The sequence below is a fragment of the Arachis hypogaea genome, chromosome 5, assembly GCF_003086295.3.
Source record: "Arachis hypogaea cultivar Tifrunner chromosome 5, arahy.Tifrunner.gnm2.J5K5, whole genome shotgun sequence".
Classification (NCBI taxonomy): Eukaryota; Viridiplantae; Streptophyta; class Magnoliopsida; order Fabales; family Fabaceae; genus Arachis; species Arachis hypogaea.
This window is the reverse complement of record NC_092040.1, coordinates 109,380,618-109,398,617: the sequence shown is the minus strand read 5'-3', so window position 1 is coordinate 109,398,617 and position 18,000 is coordinate 109,380,618. Positions and strand designations below refer to the sequence as shown.

At 30.0% G+C, this 18,000-nt stretch overlaps 1 protein-coding gene across 2 annotated transcripts; it reads right to left on the bottom strand.

Annotated features, from left to right (window-relative positions):
* Positions 1–1,856: 1,856 nt before the first annotated feature.
* LOC112802661 (protein SRG1) lies at positions 1,857–9,882 on the bottom strand. 2 transcript variants are annotated; one of them, XM_025845975.3, is made up of 5 exons: positions 9,660–9,882; positions 9,326–9,580; positions 7,934–8,181; positions 3,297–3,621; positions 1,857–2,325 (listed from the first exon to the last, which is right to left on the bottom strand). In XM_025845975.3, the coding sequence occupies exons 2-5, from the start codon at positions 9,554–9,556 to the stop codon at positions 2,053–2,055; spliced, it is 1,077 nt and encodes a 358-aa protein (XP_025701760.1). In that variant the 5' UTR covers positions 9,557–9,580; positions 9,660–9,882; the 3' UTR covers positions 1,857–2,052. The 2 variants fall into 2 exon arrangements, with proteins under 2 accessions (XP_025701760.1, XP_072093912.1); XM_072237811.1 differs by having other exon boundaries at positions 1,924–2,325; positions 7,877–8,181; positions 9,660–9,846.
* Between the last annotated feature and the right edge of the window lie 8,118 nt (positions 9,883–18,000).

The following is an 18,000-nucleotide window of genomic DNA, read 5'->3' as shown; positions in this document are numbered from 1 at the left end:
CACAAGGTGTTAAAAATAAGAATGTTACACGTATGAGATACATATACAGCAAGATATGAGATCCTTGTTCCAATAAAATACAGAATGTAGGAACTACTCAAATATGTGTTTATTAGTCTGGTATGAGATATAAAAAGAATAACTTAGATTACTCTAAGGTAAGTAGCTTATATAGAAAAATGAAAAAAATAAAAAAAATAAAAATTAAATAACTTATAATGAACACTTGTAGAAAATATTAAGTAATACATTCATTTTTTTAGGGTCCCTTAACTTGTATATATAATGTGAGAAAGTGTCTTAATAATGTTAGAAACATTTTCTTCTTTCACTATGTGCTTGATTCCTTAAAATAATGCAAGATGTACACATCCATTTTCTTTTGTACAATGCTTTTAACATAAATGAAGTAACGCTTTATACTTGTTGTAGTAAAATGAGAAAAGTTTGTTTTCAAATAGTTTGAATTGATACATATTCACATTTTGGAACCAAGAGATATTCATTACTTTTGAATGCTTATCTAAGGTCTTGTAAGTAAGATAGTGAACTCGTCACTTTTATTTCGACTCAGAAAACTAGTGTAGAATCATAATTCGTAGAATTGTAAGATAAAACGTAAATATGACTCGTTAATTTAAAATATTTATAAAAAGTTAACAATTATATATATATATATATATTTCAATTTATCACAAAGCATTAGAAGTAGAAAGAGGGTAGAACATTGAAAACAGTGTCAGCATATATAAATTATGCACATAAACTTAACATTATATGCTTTATTAAATCGTAAGTGAAAATAAATATAAATATATCAACAAAATAAAAGTTCACTCTAATAGATAATGTTTATAACATAAGAACAGTAACACAAGAAAAATCCAAAGGCACACGTAGTCAAGAAAAGCAAAATAGAAATAGAGCAACTAAATGGCAACTAAATGGCAGGACCAGCACAACAGGAAACTGGCAAGGCTTAGTGGCAAGTCTTATATATGATTTTAATTTGTAATAAATGACTTAAATAACACTTCTTCTAATGTTTTATAAATTGAGCATAAGAGAAATAATAAAATTTTTAAATTATAAAGAAATCGATTAAATAAAAATTTTTAAATTAAAGTATCCTTGTTTGCTATTAAACTTAAATTGAATAGTTAAATTATTCAATTATTCTTAAAAATATAACTTAATCTCTTAGCTATATATAAAGTTAGCTATAAAGGTAACATAACATAGTCGATTATTATTTTCAATAAAAAATAAACATGCTTAAATCAAACATTTCTGTTTGTACTACTTTAAATACATCGATTCAGTATCATGAGGCCTAAATTAAATGCTAGTTGTTTTTGAATAAAATTCACATGTAAAAATAAATAAATATATAATTGATGAAGAAAAACAACTTAAACATTAGTAGAAAACAAGTTATTTCAGTTGAGGTATTTTAGAATCCTTTTTTGTGTCTTAAAATTCTTAAGTGGCAAAGATTTAAAGCTTAATTCTCACTTTGTCACCTAATATGACAAGTGAAGTAGCTAACTACTTCATAAATTCTTTGAAAGACTTCGATAGATTATATGAAAATAAAAATAGGCACTTTTTTCTATATCCATGATTTTTTTTCTTTCTTTTTTCTTAAATAAAAGTACATATATATTACACAACGTTTTTCTAGCACAAATAAGCCAAGTAGCTAGTTCAAGTTATTTCAAATTCATGACACAAATTTGTTATTTATTACTTAATACATTTGCCGTATATATATATAGAAATAAGCCAAGTAGCTAGTTCAAGTTATTTCAAATTCATGACACAAATTTGTTATTTATTACTTAATACATTTGCCGTATATATATATATATATATATATATATATATATATATATATATATATATATATATATATATATATATATATATATATATATATATATATATATATATATCATGTCTTCGACCCAAAGTCTTGAACAAATGAGCCTATACTTACTGCTGGTTATTGATGAACATGATGATTATTAATTATTTTGTTCTTATTCTATCCTATAAAATCTTGTGAACACAATTATTACTTTTGATTCTGACATCATTGAGTACTGATTTTTCTTGGAGCTGGCGTGAGAAGTATTTTTTGTAGTAATCTGCTACGCTGATTCCCCTAAACAATGCAGGTCTTTCGGAGATAACCAAACTTTCTATTGGGCTTATAATTTTGTTCATTTGAGGTTTGTGAAATGCAGCAATGGAAATTCTTTCTTTCTGTGAGTTAATTGTCACACGGTGTTCAATGCTCCGATAAATTCCATTGGTCAGTATCTGCAATAAAATCATAATTAGAGAAGACAAAAAAATTTCTCAAAGAAAAATATTTTAAAGGTTTACATAGTGGGCTAATTTTTTTGGTAATGGAGAGTTGGTGTATTTTTTATGGATATGGAGATAATTATTTTTTTTAAATTAAAAACTACAAATCGGATGCTCAAATTTGGGTAATGGTAGAAAACTGAGCCTCAGTTTTAGGTAGAGATAGAAAACGAAGGGTAAGTTTTGAGAAAAAACAAAAAAAAATCAAAATACCTCAAATCGGAAGGTCTGATTTACATGTTTCAAAAAATTTTTAATGTTAAAGTACAAATCTAAGGGTCTGATTTGTAAATTAAAAAAAAAATTAAAACCACAAATTTGAGGGTCAGATTTGTGATCATCTATACAAAAAAAAACACACACCAACTCTCCATATTATTTAAAAACACTACCATAATCACAATAATAAAAATAAAAAGTGTTACATAGTGTACTAATAAGACACTTTTGAGATTCCAAAAAGTGCAAATATAATATTTTTGTTAACTTTAAAATGATCAGTGTCGAGTATGTTGAAAGATTTTAAGGATTTCACTAATATATAAACAATTAAACATTCACTAGTGTCCTTAGGTATTCATGTTGGATCGAGTTGATTCGAGTTGATTGATATAAAATAAAAACATGTCACACATAGACTACAATTGTTGATGGCTAGGTGACAATGACTAAAGATATATATATATTCTATGGATTCAAGTTATTTGTTTCAATTTAAACCAAAAAGAGACACTTTTAAGCTTGTGATCCACTCTCTAAATTGATAAAGTTATTCTATCTATTTTTATGACTTATTGTTGTTAATTTTCTCCAAATCTTTAGTGCACATTAACTTTTATGTTGTGATTATTTTCTTATAATATGTTATTTGTTGTTCTTCATGTAGCTTACCATGAGAAAAAAAAATATTTTTTTCAAATTACCTCCAATATGTCTCCAACATTAATAATGAATGCATTAGAGACCGGTGTAATAGGCATCCACATTCCATCTTTTCTTATTTGAAGGCCATCTACTTCATTTGCTTGGAGAAGGATGGTAAGGGAACCAGCATCAGAATGAGGCTTCAGTCCAATTACATTTTCTGGTTGGGGACATGGAGGATAATAATTCAATCTCATTGATTGACTTACATCTTCAAATAGTTTTAACAATTCATTTGGTTTAGTTTTGAGAGCCATTTCCATATGCCCAATGATTGCCATGAAAAGTTTTCCGAGTTGCAAGGAATAACTATCAAGATTGTCTCTGCATTGATACAAGAGATGTTAGAGTTTCCTAGTTGCATTTATTATCACATAATGTGATTTTATAATGATGAATACTTTACTTCATTTGATGAGTTCTACAAAAAAAAATTATTAATGGGCAATTTTTCATACACCATAAAAGTAGAAAGACACAAATACAACAATAGATACAAAGCACATGCTGAAAATTTATCTGGTTATTTATAATTACATATTATGAAATACCATATAGTTTGATGACTGATATGAAATTAATAATATGAAAATTTATGTAGTTTAAGCCATCTCGTTAAGTATGGACTTATTATATATGTCTAGATATCATATGGCCTGGTTATTATGAATTAATTTAATGATGAGTTAAAATAGAAATTAGGGTTACATAATAGAGTTATAGTCCCAAAAGTAAGTGTATGCCTCATATTTTCTAATATAGTGAAGCAACCGCATGGAACACCTTCATTGCCCCATTCAAATAAGAGTACTTGATATATTTGATCTCAAAATTCTTATTTTTTTTGAAAATGTAAATAGTTATAAATTTTGGAAGAATTAAAAAATTAGTTATTACGATGAAGGAGAGTAAGACTTTTATAATAGCTCCATTCTAATCTTAGGAACATCACTCCACCTTTTACTATAATATCCTCACTATGTGGCCTATAATACTTAAGTCACAGTAGATTGATAGCAAAAAGTGGCGTGGCATTGGCGCTTCATTGGCATGTCCCTAGCGTGTGGTTGGCGTGCCAAAATCACACGCCCCCAAGCTCAGAAGTTGGTGTGGCATTGGCGCTTCATTGGCGTGTCTTTGGCATGTGGTTGGCGTGCCAAAACCACACGCCCTCAAGCTTCAGCCCTTGGCGTGTCATGGGTGTGCCTAGGAAGTGGCACGCTGGGCCAACTTCCCAAAAGATGCCTCAAAGAGCAAAAGTTGGTGTGGCAAGGGCGTGTCTCTGGTGTGGGAAGAGAGACACGCCCTCAAAGCTTCATTCTTCTCCAAGTGGGCATGGGAGCTGGCGTGTCTCAGAAGTGGCACGCTGGGCCAACTTCCCAGGGAGCATAATACCACCCTTGGCGTGCACTATGGCGTGTGGTTGACGTGTCAACCACCACACACCCTCACAACTTGGAACAATTACATAATGGGCATGCCAAGGGCGTGGCACGCTGAACTACCTTCACAAAACCTTCAATATTTGGTGTGCCACCAAAGTGGCACTTGCATGACACGCCATTCAATCTCAAGGCAATTTACCATCTTGGGCTCACAATCTTTGAAGAAAGAAGACTCGACTACAAGCAAGAGGACCATAAGTTGGATAGAATTGTAATTGTAGTGATTTGAATTGGATCTGGAGTGGCATTTTGGGAGTTGAGAGTAGTATATAACCCCATTTTGCACTCTTTTTTTGTATTTTTCACTTTTGATTCTTCTCTGAAAGTCATGAGTGGCTAATTCTCAGTCATTGGGGTTAAGAGCTCTATTATAATTTGATGGATCAATAGTAATTTTATTTTTATCTTTAATTATTCTTTTATTACTTCTTTAGGGAGAATATTCGTTATTTATCGCAATGATTCAATTATCTTGAGAAAGAAATTGAATCTAACTGAATTCTATGAGGAATTGAGAAAGGAATCATAGAATTAATGTTTGAAGTTCTTCTTCACAATTGATGTGAATTTGGATTTGAGATTGATATGTGGCATATAATCAATCTATGATTTCATGAAATTTTGTGGCTCTAAATTAGAGACCAACCTTCAGCTCTTCTCATGATCAATTAGATCAAAAAATTGGCAATTCATCAAGTTAAAAGAAATCAAATCACCAAGAGATTGGAGTTTGATTACTTATGATTTGCCAAGAGATCAAGAATTAAATGATTGAAGTAGAGATGAAACCCATTTTGATTAAGAGAATTCAATATCTCTAAACCCCAAGATCCCCCTCTCATCCTCTTAATTCCCCTTCTTTGCTTTCATTTACTTAATGCTCTTTTACATTGTTGTGTTTATAATCTTGCAATTTACTATTCCTCCAATTTAGATTTTCAGCTTTTATATTTTGTCATTTTTACTTTCTAGTCTTTTAATTTCCAGCAATCTATCTTTTCAATCATTTACTTTCTGCTTTTTACATTCAAAGTCATTTACAGCTTTTGATTACTTTTCCTTCAAGTCATTTTACATTTCATGCTTATTTCATTACTTGTCCATCATCAAACTATGAATTGTCTAACCAGATTTCTCAATCAATCATTATTTGCTTAATTCTTTAATCCTCGTGGGATCGACACTCACTCACCGTGAATTTTATTATTTGATACGATCCGGTGCACTTGCCAGTAGTTCTACATAATAGTGAATTATTTGTCAATTCCGTATCAGCAACCTTTGGAAATTCCGCAATGAAAATGGGAAAGCGTCGTAATGGACTTTGTGTTTGGATTGTCGAAGATTTGGGCAGGATTTGATACAGTTTGGGTGATTGTGAATCGGTTAACGAAGTCAACTCACTTCTTGCCCGTCCGAATGAATTATACTTTGGAGGAGCTGCTACGCTTGTACATTAAGGAGATTGTAAGGTTGCATGGTGTCCCTAACACCATAGTTTCTGACAGAGATCCTCGTTTCATTTCGAGATTTTGAGAAACTTTTCAGAGAGTATTCGAAACTCAATTGAGCTTAAGCACTGCGTACCATTCTTAAATCGATGGTCAATTGGAGAGGATGATACAAACCCTAGAAAATATGCTGAGGGCTTGTGTGCTGGATTATCTACTTAGGAAGATTCAACTTTTTTCTTATGTCTAGAGGAAACTTATCTCGACAATGGAGGCATTCATCTATCTCAACAAAAGTTTGTTATGACACAACCAGACAGAGTTTCTCAATTCATACAGGATCTTACTTTAAATCATTGGAAGGTTGTAAAGCATATCCTAAGGTACTTGGTTGGCATCATGGAATTACATTTTCTAAACGCACTAACTTTAGATTATCTGGTTTTGCTGATGTAGATTGGACAAGTGATCCAAATGATCGTCGCTTCATTACTAGCTACTATGTGTATATGGGGAGTAACTTGATTTTGTGGAAATGTCACAAGCAAACCAAAGTGAGTCATAGCGGTACAAAGGCAGAGTATCGAGCTTTATTAGCTTCAGTTCAATTTGGCACTTTGAGCGAGTTTCAATCTCTTAGTCTATAAATGGTAAACAGTCGACAACTCTAGGTGGTGCATATCCCGGCAAGAGACCAAATCGATATGCCTTAACTAAACCTTAATCATTCAATATGTTCAACATCCTTCAAGACAAACTTAGGGTCAGTCCTAATCTTCCCCTAAGAATGAAGAGGGGTTTATGAAAAGTGTACAAAGTGATAAAGGGTAGAGATATGGGAAACAGAGGGAGAGTTAGTTATTTTTCCTCCAAATTCTGTTACCTTTCTCTCTCTATTCTCTCAGGCTATTAGTGTATAAATACCATAATTCTCTCTCAATGTACTGGTACAATAACAAGCTTAATATCATTCATACGTTTAATCACAAACACTACTATTCTTTCATCTTCTTCATAGTGATAAATATAATATTTGTTCTTGGCATTTTGATTTGTGAAGTTTGGAAATTGTAGCTTCGTTAGTCCTGGGGTTGAATCAGTTTGAGTTTATTTGTCTTTATTTTGGTAATATTGGCTATTGATATAGTAAAAATGTCTTGATTCAAATTCTCTTTTTCAAGACATATAAAACCTACATTTATCAATTCAGTTTTAACTTTTAAGTCCTTCACCCGTATTTTAGTGTTAAAAATTAATATATATATATATATATATATATATATATATATATATATATATATATATATAGTGCATGTTTGGGCGCTATTATTTTGTTAAAAAAAGATTTTTTTTCAATAAAAAAAGATCTTTTTTTATTTTTTAACGTATTTGGCAAATTTCTAGTAGTAAAAGTAAAATCACTAGTAAAATAAAAAAAAAAAAGATTTTTTTTGAGAATGTGTAATTTATATTTTTTTAAAAGATATTTTTTCTTTAAAAAAAAGATGCTTTTTCATGTAATAAATAAACAAAAAAGTACTTTTATATTGTTATACCCAAACATAATTGATAGATAAAAAGACATTTTTACATGAGATATCCAAACATAAAATTACTTTTACTTCTCTATAAGATCTTTTAAAAAAAGATAACTCGAAAAAAGATTTTTTCTTAGAAGCTCACCCAAATAAGCACAATAAAAAATGTGCCGTAGCAAACACTTGCAAAGAAAAGTAAGACCTGAATGGTTGAGGAATATTGAGAAACAAGTTGAGATCCCTTGCATACGATGGAAGTGTGTTAATGATGAAAAGATCTGCCCATTCTAATTTTTGTTTCTCAGACACCACAAACAATTGACCAAACCCTTCTATGTCGCCAGGTTTTTGCCATAATTTCTTTTTCTCTTCTATTGGAAGATTGAAGAAGTCTTGAAAGCCTAACTTCACACTTTCAATCAACGAAGGGTCGACTCCATGATTAATCAACTGCAGTTAATTATGGCATTATAAAATTTATAAAGCAATAATATGTCTCACCAACCATAATCACAACTTATCATATTTTTATTTTTAGGGAATTAGGTATGTATTTTATGTGAAGTACTAAATTTAATACTCTTTTAATTTTGTTTCACTTCCAAATCTTTAATCCAAGACCCCTGATTAAGAAAAGTTAATATATACGCATAATATTTATCTTAAAATTTTAAATTTAAGCTACACTATATGAAGAAAATAAATATTGTAAAGTCAAAGTATATATGCAAAACATATCGATCTAGCTATTTGTAATATTAACTAGTTATTATATGATTATTTTTCATAAATAAAATATTGTTATATGTCATCAACAGTATAATTATTTTCTTAGTAAACTGCCTTTAAGTTGGTAACATTTACCCAAAAAAATTGATGATTCATTGAAAGGCTTCCTTGCAATAATCAAATATCTATCTAATTTATTATTTACAACACTTAGTTATTTCTTTAATAAAATTAGGTCATGCCACAGTTTTAAATGACGTGATTTGTTACTGTAGTACCTGTAATAATAATTAAACTCAAAAGCACTTGCATGATTGAAACTGATCACATCTCTTCTTTTAGGCCATTATAGTCATGCTGAGATAGTGTTCGTTTATTTTTGTATTCTAAATGTTTCTAATGTATTTTATATTTTTATAGTTAAAATTTCTACTATACTAATAAGAAGAAAAGACAAATAAGCCTCTGATCTTTTAATTTTTAGATATTTAAATTTTTTAAAATTTAAAAATATCTTTAAATTTTTAACATTTTTAAAATATAGATATATTAATCCCTCATGTTTATTTGGATATGTCAAACTTAATGAAAAAATTAAATATGACTCCCGTTATACTAATCTAGTTGATATGGATGCACATGTAAAAGTAATTTTAAAATTGGACAAATTAAACTTAAAAATCAATATGTCCAAATTTTAAAAAGGTTAAGAACTTAAATATATTTTTAAATTCTCAAAAACTTAAATGTCCACGAATTAAAAAGTCAGAATCGATTTATTCTTTTCTCTACTAATAATTACACCCAAATTCTTAAAAAATCAGTTAGCAAAAGGTCTTTAACCTAGTGAAATTAAATTTGGAACCTGGAAAAATCTCCATTCTTTGCATGCGTGGTCCAACTTGTGAAGCTCAAATGCATCTTCAGATAGCAGCTTGTTTAAGTCGATGATAGGGACTTGTAGAAAAGAAGATGTCTTAGGTATTATAAGAGTGTCTTGTTTTGGAACAAGATAGCGATCAGGAACTTGGGTGATGGATTGCTTTGCTAGCTCCTGAACAGAAGGCACTAATAGAGAGCTCCCAATCTTGGACATTATTTTTTTCTTTAATTTATGCACCTATTAGCTAGCTTGATCAGAAAAGATTCGATTCAACAGAAGAAAAGATCGATTGATATTATAAATGAAATAATTTTACCTTTTCTGATAGCAACTAAGAGCGTATACTTTTGAAGTGAAGAAGTTGCAACTGAGAAACGGCCAAACGGATGAAGGCAATAAAATTTGCTGCTGATTATTGGACCAACGTTCTGCCTAAATAAATCTGGTAAAGATATATGTGGGACTGGCATCCATATAAAATTATAAATTGGCACTAGATATTTTTTTTAAAATGTTGTGTCGTACTGTCATAACTTGTCACCAACGATGGATGAGTTAGATTGATATATGGATAAGGAAATTCGCTCGTGCTTATTTCATTTGTCGGCATTAAATATTGTCATTTTGTGTTACAGATAGTGGACACGCGTGGAGGAACAGGTAGCGTCCGTACGTAGCGCAACAAGTCTCGTTTGGTAGGATCATGGTTAGTCGCTAATTTTAATATATACATAATATAATTTTTTTTGAATAAAAAAAATCGTGATGCAAATGGAGGTCCTGATCCATTGGATAATTCAGGCCAAAAATAAGGAAGTTATAAGGGTGATATTCTTTTTGGTGTTTGCTATCGTGTTTAAAAAGTGTTGTCTAATTATTAAAATAGGTAAAATAATTAATTTTAAATTTAAAAGTATAAAAATTAAAGTTTTAAATATTTTAAAATTACTATAAAAAATAATTTAGACAAAAATTAAGTACCAAACAAAAGGCACCATAAGATTGTCATTTTTTTTTTGTAGAAATGAATCACAAAATTCTATAGAGGAACAAAGGAAGCGCTGGAATTGTAGTGACCCAAATGAATAGAAAAAAAAAAAGAAAAATAAGGGAACACAGTAACACACGTTCATGGTAATAGTATTAGAATTAGAATTAGAAGATAAATATGTAAAATTGAATGTGCTTTGTGATATGATTTTGTAGGATTAGGATTATATAAATATCTTTAGGAAATAAAAAATAATTTAAATATCTTTAGAATTAGATTATAACTAACTGCTTTATTATTTAGCATGATTAACTAATGTATAGAATTTATTAAAAATATATCTTAGAATTAAATAATAAATGAAGTTATTTTATTTATTAATTTATGAGAAAAAAATTTATCTGCAAGATGTTTAAATTACATTCTTCTCTATTTTATTTTTAAAATGTACACTTTTTTATATACAAGAGTTAAATAACATATACTTTAATCTATTTGACTACAATACTTTTAATAATTATTATTATAATTATATATTAGTAATAAAAATATAAAATATATATTTATTATTAATATAATAAATAGAAATTATTTTTAATATTTTAATTTGTTACAAAAAAAATTAAATTTAAATTTTTTATATATTTCATAATTAATGATAAAATAAAAAAATAAATAAAATATATAATAATAAATGTATTTCATGTTATTAATTTTACTACTATAATAATATTAATAATATAATATATATATTAGTATTGACGTAAGAAATTTTAATATTTTATTAATGATAAAATATATAAAAAAAGTTTGAATTAAATATTTTATAACAAGTTAAAATATTAAAGATAAATAAAAATTGTTACAATAATAATAAGTATATATTATGTATTATTATTTCTATTTTTAAAATATTAATATAATTATGACTAATTTATATGTAAAAACAATTATAAATGAGTATTTTAATTAAATAGATTATTTAACTCTTACAATAAAAAATTGTACGTTTTATAAATAAAAAAGTATTATTTTTCTCCTTTTCGCTTTTTAAGAGAGCCTTTTTTCTAATTATTTTTTGAAAAAAAATGGGTTAATTCATGCACTTTGATTTTCAGCTAGTCATTTTGGTGATTTTTTGGGCCTATTTTTTATTTTTTATTATCCTTGGCCAACTTCACATGAGCCATCAACTTTCAGTCCATTATCCAACAATTCATAATTTGTGATTAACTTATATTTAATCATTCTCCATCAAACAATCAAAACGGAAGCAACGAAACCACAACACAAATCCATTACCCCCTATTAACCTCAGTGTGGCCGAGGCATTGTACCAATGGCCAATATATTGGCCTCATAGCAGGTTTAAAACCTCAGCATCATAAAATCTCCCGATAGATAATTAATTGCTTACACAAGACAAAATAATTGAGGGGTTTACGACGCTTAAATTGGTGTTTAACTCAAATATGGTATGTGTTCAAAAATATTTTAATTTTGGCATTACGATATAAGAAATGAACAAACTATAAAAAGATTGGTTAGAGACGTAAAGTTGTCATGTTCTTCTTATTTCGAGTTTTGAATGTTTTGAATTTGCTATTCTCATAATTGGAGTGAGTTATAAATCACATTAATTAATTGTTATTTAAATTTTATTTTTTAAAATTATAAAATTAATAATTATTAATTACTTGTGTATCTATACTTTTTTTTTTTAGAATAGTGCATATTTCTCAAAATTATGACGTGCAGGAATAGAGCTAGACAAAATATAAGAGAGGACAAAAAATATTTATATAATAAAATAAAATTAAAATAAAATTTTAAGGGGATTAAATTAAAATTTATATATCATTTACATGTAAAAAAAATTAGGGGGTCATTGCCCCCTTTACCAATATATGGCTTCGTCCCTGATGACGTGATACGTGATTATGAGATTATGAGATTTTTTTTTTAAGTATAATTGATAAGATATTGAGAATTTTTCTTATCATAAAATTATCTTTTCATGAGGTAATATTCTTTTTTTTTATATTTTAAGTCTCATTTTATAATATATATATATATATATATATAATTAATATTGTAATGTTCTCTTTAATAAAAGAATGACTATTATTGATGAGGAGCTATTATTTTTTTTATAATCTTATTTCGAAATCGAGACAACTCCCAATCAACAAATTAAACTGGATTTTTTTTCAAAAGATAAATATTATTTTATTATAATAAAATAAAATTGTTTTCATAAAGAAGTACAAAAGAAGCTATATGTATTCTCAATTATTACTAAATGTGATTGAAAGACAAAAAAACTTGAGAAAGAGTAAAATAAGAATAAAGAGAGATTAGTAGCATTTATCGGGTATGGCTATTGAGTTCACGCACTAGACTGCTGGCTTCTTGCACTATCTCAGGCGCTGGGATTATTATCTTCTCAAAGACACACTTATTTCTCGCTTTTCAAGTGTTCCAACATAGCGCTGTAATGAAGAGGATCTTTTGTCTACCTTCGATTTGAGCCGCTGTCCAAGATAAGGCTCGTTGCCACCAATGGATGAAAGTCTACTCTTCTCTCTGCCATAGGTCAGGGGTTATTAAATTTAGACTCTAGATTATTGAAGACAGAGGGCATTGGAACAAGACATAAAAAATTGATTCATCTTTCAGTATGCATCTTGGACAAATAGTGAGAATGGATGTAAATCGCCTACAAATTTGCAACAACCTGGATTTTTGAGACTTTTAGATACTTATGAATCTAATTTTTTGTATTCTAGGACATGCTCCCAACTCAGATTAAAGGTTAAAACATCGAATTCGGAGTTCTAGGGTATCAAGTTCCAAACTACCTAGATCTCCGAATCAAATTATTTGTGTGCAGAATGAATGATGGGTTGGGTGCGAAAACGGTGAGGCAATGATAGCTTTGCATATCCTCGAATTACCCTTTTGTCCCTAGCATTTCAAATTTTTAACGTATAGGATAGTTTAAAAACTGTTTGCTTTCCATAACTATTCATTTGATTCTTTTTTGTCACCTTTTAACCGTCCCTTCTTCTCATTCTCTGCTCCACTTTCCATCCCATCACGATGTCTTAGTTTGCAGCACCTGAAAGTTGACCGTCTCCATCTTTTCCATCATCTCTTCAACACCCTTATTCATTTAGTTGGTTCTTCTTTCTCTCTTTTTTTTTGTTTCTTGTTGCCACAAACCTGGATTTTGTAGTTACACCATTTGCATGCTTGCTTCTTATTTTATTTGTTCGTTTCATGTCCCAACTTATGGGTCATCTAGTGCTTCTTGTTTCTTTGGAGGCAATACCTTCGGAGACTCTTATTTTTTGGACTTAGCTTTCTTAGGGTGCCACTATTCATAAGCATTTAGGTTTCTTGTAACTTATGTTTTTTGGTATGTAGTGTTACTATCGGAACTTGAACTAAACCCATAGACAATTAACCTGCATAAGCTTATGAAAGAAAGACGATGAGCTGAAAAATCCAAGGAGAAAAATATATAAAATGAACCACCTAGGAAATGATGTCTACTTAGCCAAAGTAAGGCTAAAGTTAGGAGGAGTCTAATATGATCAATCGACATCAACAAGAGAGGATACCAGTTAACAGAGTTTATTAAATAGACATTATCCTGAAACAAATTACAATAAAAAAATGTTGAGTATTGTCAGATTTATTGTCGAATTTAGCATCGTAATTTACCGACAAATTAAGCATAAAATTTGTTAGGTCAAATTATTTCCGACGAATTTACAATTCCGACAGTAAAATTACCGATAATTATTGGAGGAAAAAAAATAGCGCGTCCTTTAGGGGTTGGATTTACCGGCAAAAAAATTCAATGGTAAACCCACTTAGTGAAATACTTCCTTTTGGCAACCCACAATATATTACCGTCGGATTTTTCTGATTGTAAAACCGACGGTAACTGTGCCATAAATTTGAAGCGCGAACACTCTTCTCCCTCATTTGAATTTGTCTTTCTCTCTCTCTAACTCTCTCGTCTCCCACTCTCTCTCTATCCCTCTCATTTCTCTGGCAGCCCTTTCTTCTCCGGGAGTCACTCCTTGTCGTTTTCGTCATTAGTGTTGTAGCTATTGGATTCTGAACGAGCTACTATTGCTGCTGTCGTTGCCACCAACGCCACTGCTTCTGCTGCTGTCTATGTCGCTACTACCGCTGCTATGCCGCTGCCATCTATGCCGCTTCTTCTTCTCAGCTCTAGTGCTCTTCTTTAGGTAATGCTTCTAGAGTTAAGGTTTTCTGAAATTCTGATTAGTTGATATAATTTATAAGGTTTAATTCTTGTTTTGAGATTTTTTATTATTATTGATTATTTTGTTTTAAATTTAGGGTACTGAACTTGTTTTGAACTTAGGATTTTCTAAAATTCTGAATTAAGGGTACTGAACTTATTTAATTTCAATTTTAATTAGAACATGTTTTGATTTGTGTTCCTTATTTAATTCTGAACTTAGGGTACTAAACTTGTTTTGAACTTAGAGTTTTCTAAAATTTTAAATTTAGGGTACTGAACTTGTTTAGTTTTAATTTTAATTAGAACATGTTAAGTTCTGTTCCTTATTTAGTTCTGAACTTAGGATACTGAACTTGTTTTGAACTTAGGATTTTCTAAAATTCTAAATTTAGGATACTAAACTTGTTTAGTTTCAATTTTAATTGGAACATGTTCTGATTTGTGTTCCTTATTTAGCTCTGATTTATTTTGATTATAATTAAAACATGTTTTGATTACTGTTGATTTGTTCTAAACTAGTTATTATAATTTATAAGGTTGATTTGTTCTGAATTTTTTATTATTGCTGATTTTGTTTGATTTTTTATTAGAGACTCCGATAATAAGTCACATTAATTTTCAATATATTTTAAGAGTGGAAATGACAATAAATTAAAAAAATAAATATGAGATTATTTTAAATGATTTATTGATGACTTTTATTTGCATACGGACAAAATTATACATGTAGTAATATGTATTGCTAAATATTTGTGAAGTTGGAATGTGCACTTACCTCTTTTGTTTTATTTGATTTCAACGGATAATATATTTATTTAACTAAGTTTAACATAGTTTATTTTGAATGATGGTGTGAATATCTTTAGCATATTTTTAATTGATATGCTCTTTGCAGACATGATGACAGATAGAGGTGTTGTGGATCAGCCTAGTGGTCGTGGTAGAGGGAGGATTTCTGACAGAATCCCTAGAAATTTTGGATCTTTTTTCTCTCCTCCGACTACCCCGGTGACGTCACAGGTTGCGAGTGCATCGGACCAGCTGTTCATCATGGTCTCTAACTCCAACTATGTTCCTGCATCTACGGCAGCGACGCTGCCTCTATCCGCTCAGCAGCCCACTATCTTGGTGACGCTGCCTCTGACGATGGACACCGCGGCGCTGGAACGCTCTTAAGAAGCCAGCCAGCTAATGCCCTCCACCATCTCCCGTTGAACGGATGACGATTTGGCCTGATGGCAGAACGGCATAAGTACTACTTTAAGTCTTTTATATACTGAAAGTATTTGATAACTCATGATTAGTGATTCTTGATTATTGATTCTAGTTCTTTTGGATATATGATTGTAGGTTTGAACTGCAGAAATGTTTGATATATCGTGATTAGTGATTCATGATAGTTGATTCTAGCTTTAGTAGATTTAGGGCTGTAGGTTTGAATTGCTGAAAGTATTTGATATATCACCACAAGAAAAACGTTGAGTACCTTCGTATTTTTCATTGAAAAATGAACAAAATTTGACGGAAATTGAATTATCGTCAGAAGGAATCAGACAGTATAAATCTCACCAGTAAATGTTTACCATTAGAATTTTTTCTTCCAATGATAATTACCGTCGGATTCTCCGACAGATTACCTGTTCAAAAAACTGTTTGATTACTGGCAGATTTTTCTAAGGATAATGTTAGCGCCACAATATGTTGTTTTTCGTGCTATTATCGTCGGATTATTCCCTCGGTAAATTCAACGATAATGCCAATTTTTTTAATTTTTTTAAAATAAATGGCCAATTTTAATTTTTTATTTAAATTTATTTTTCACACAATTAATGATCAATTTATAAATAATAGAAACTTATTATTTAAAATAAATAATAAAATGTTCAAGTAAATTAAAAGTACAATAAATCAAATAAATACAATGAAACAATAAAATAAAACATTAATCACTAAAAGATCCAGGTAGTCCTCGTCATCGTTGCCGTCGTCATTCCCGTGACCCTGATGAGGTGGCGCAGAAGGCGATGATATAAATTAAAACTTCAGAAGCAAATAATCATAATATATAGAGATTTTTATAGAAATTTCGACAAAGTTTTATCTATAACTAGAATGCACCACAAGCTCTTTCCATCAACAATTAACTTAAGCAACAATTCAATAATCAGTAAACATGAAATACTTTCGGTCATTCAAACTTACAACCCGAAATTCACTAAACTAGAATCAATAATCACACACTTTAATTTCAGCAATTCAATAATCAATAAACATGAAACACTTTCAGTCATTCAAATCTACAATCCTAAATTAAATCCACTAAAATAGAATCAATAATCAGACACTTTCAGCAATTCAATATTCAGAAAATATAGAAGACTTAAAGTGATATATTACCCCGTACCACCATCAAGACAACTCGTCACCTATATGATAGGAGGTGGTGGAGGAGTATCGGTTGCTGCACTTTTGTGAGAGGAGTCCGGGGCTGCGGCTTCTGTCCTGGAGGTGGCGCCGCCGTGGTAGCGCGCTGCTGAGTGGTTGGAAGCGACGTCGTCAGAAGGACATAGTTGGGGTTAGGAACCATGATGAACGGCTGGTCTGATAAACCCACAACCTGTGACGTCACCGGAATAGTTGGAGTAGAGAGAGAGGATCCAGAATTCTCAGGGGATACCAGTAGAAACTCTCCCTCTACCACGTCCACATCCACGTCCACGACCAGTAGCTTGATCTGCAACATCTTTACCTATAGTCATGTCTACAAATAACATACTAATTAACAAAAATTTAGAATAACAAATCAACAATAAATTATAATAATACCAATGTAATTCTTATAACTAATACCATAACATTAAGTTCAACATTTGAAATTCATTCATAATATAACTTCAAACACCAATTAAACATACAAAATTGATATAATTGGGTTAAAAAATAAAAAGAACTTTAATTAATCTTGTACTATTAAACAAATGACTCAATCATGCAAAATCAAAATCAAGATCAAATATAAATTGGCAGCCCTAATTTCAAATATACAATCTACACTAGCAACAAATAATTTAAAACTAGCAACAACTAAATATAATCCAAATAATCCGACAATCAAATCTCAGCAAAATCAACTGTAACACAGTGAATTAACATAATTCAAACAATTTTAAATAACTGTAACCACAATATTCAGCAATTCAGTTTAATAATCGAAACCTCAACACTTTCATTGGTTAGGTTACTTCCTTGATATCCCCTCTCAAAATTAGGCACAAATTGTCTCGAAGACTCCGTTTGAACCTATATTTTTGAAACAAAAGTAATGATAAAGGCTTGGTTAATGAGTATGCTATTTTATCAGGGGATATGTGTGACATAGAG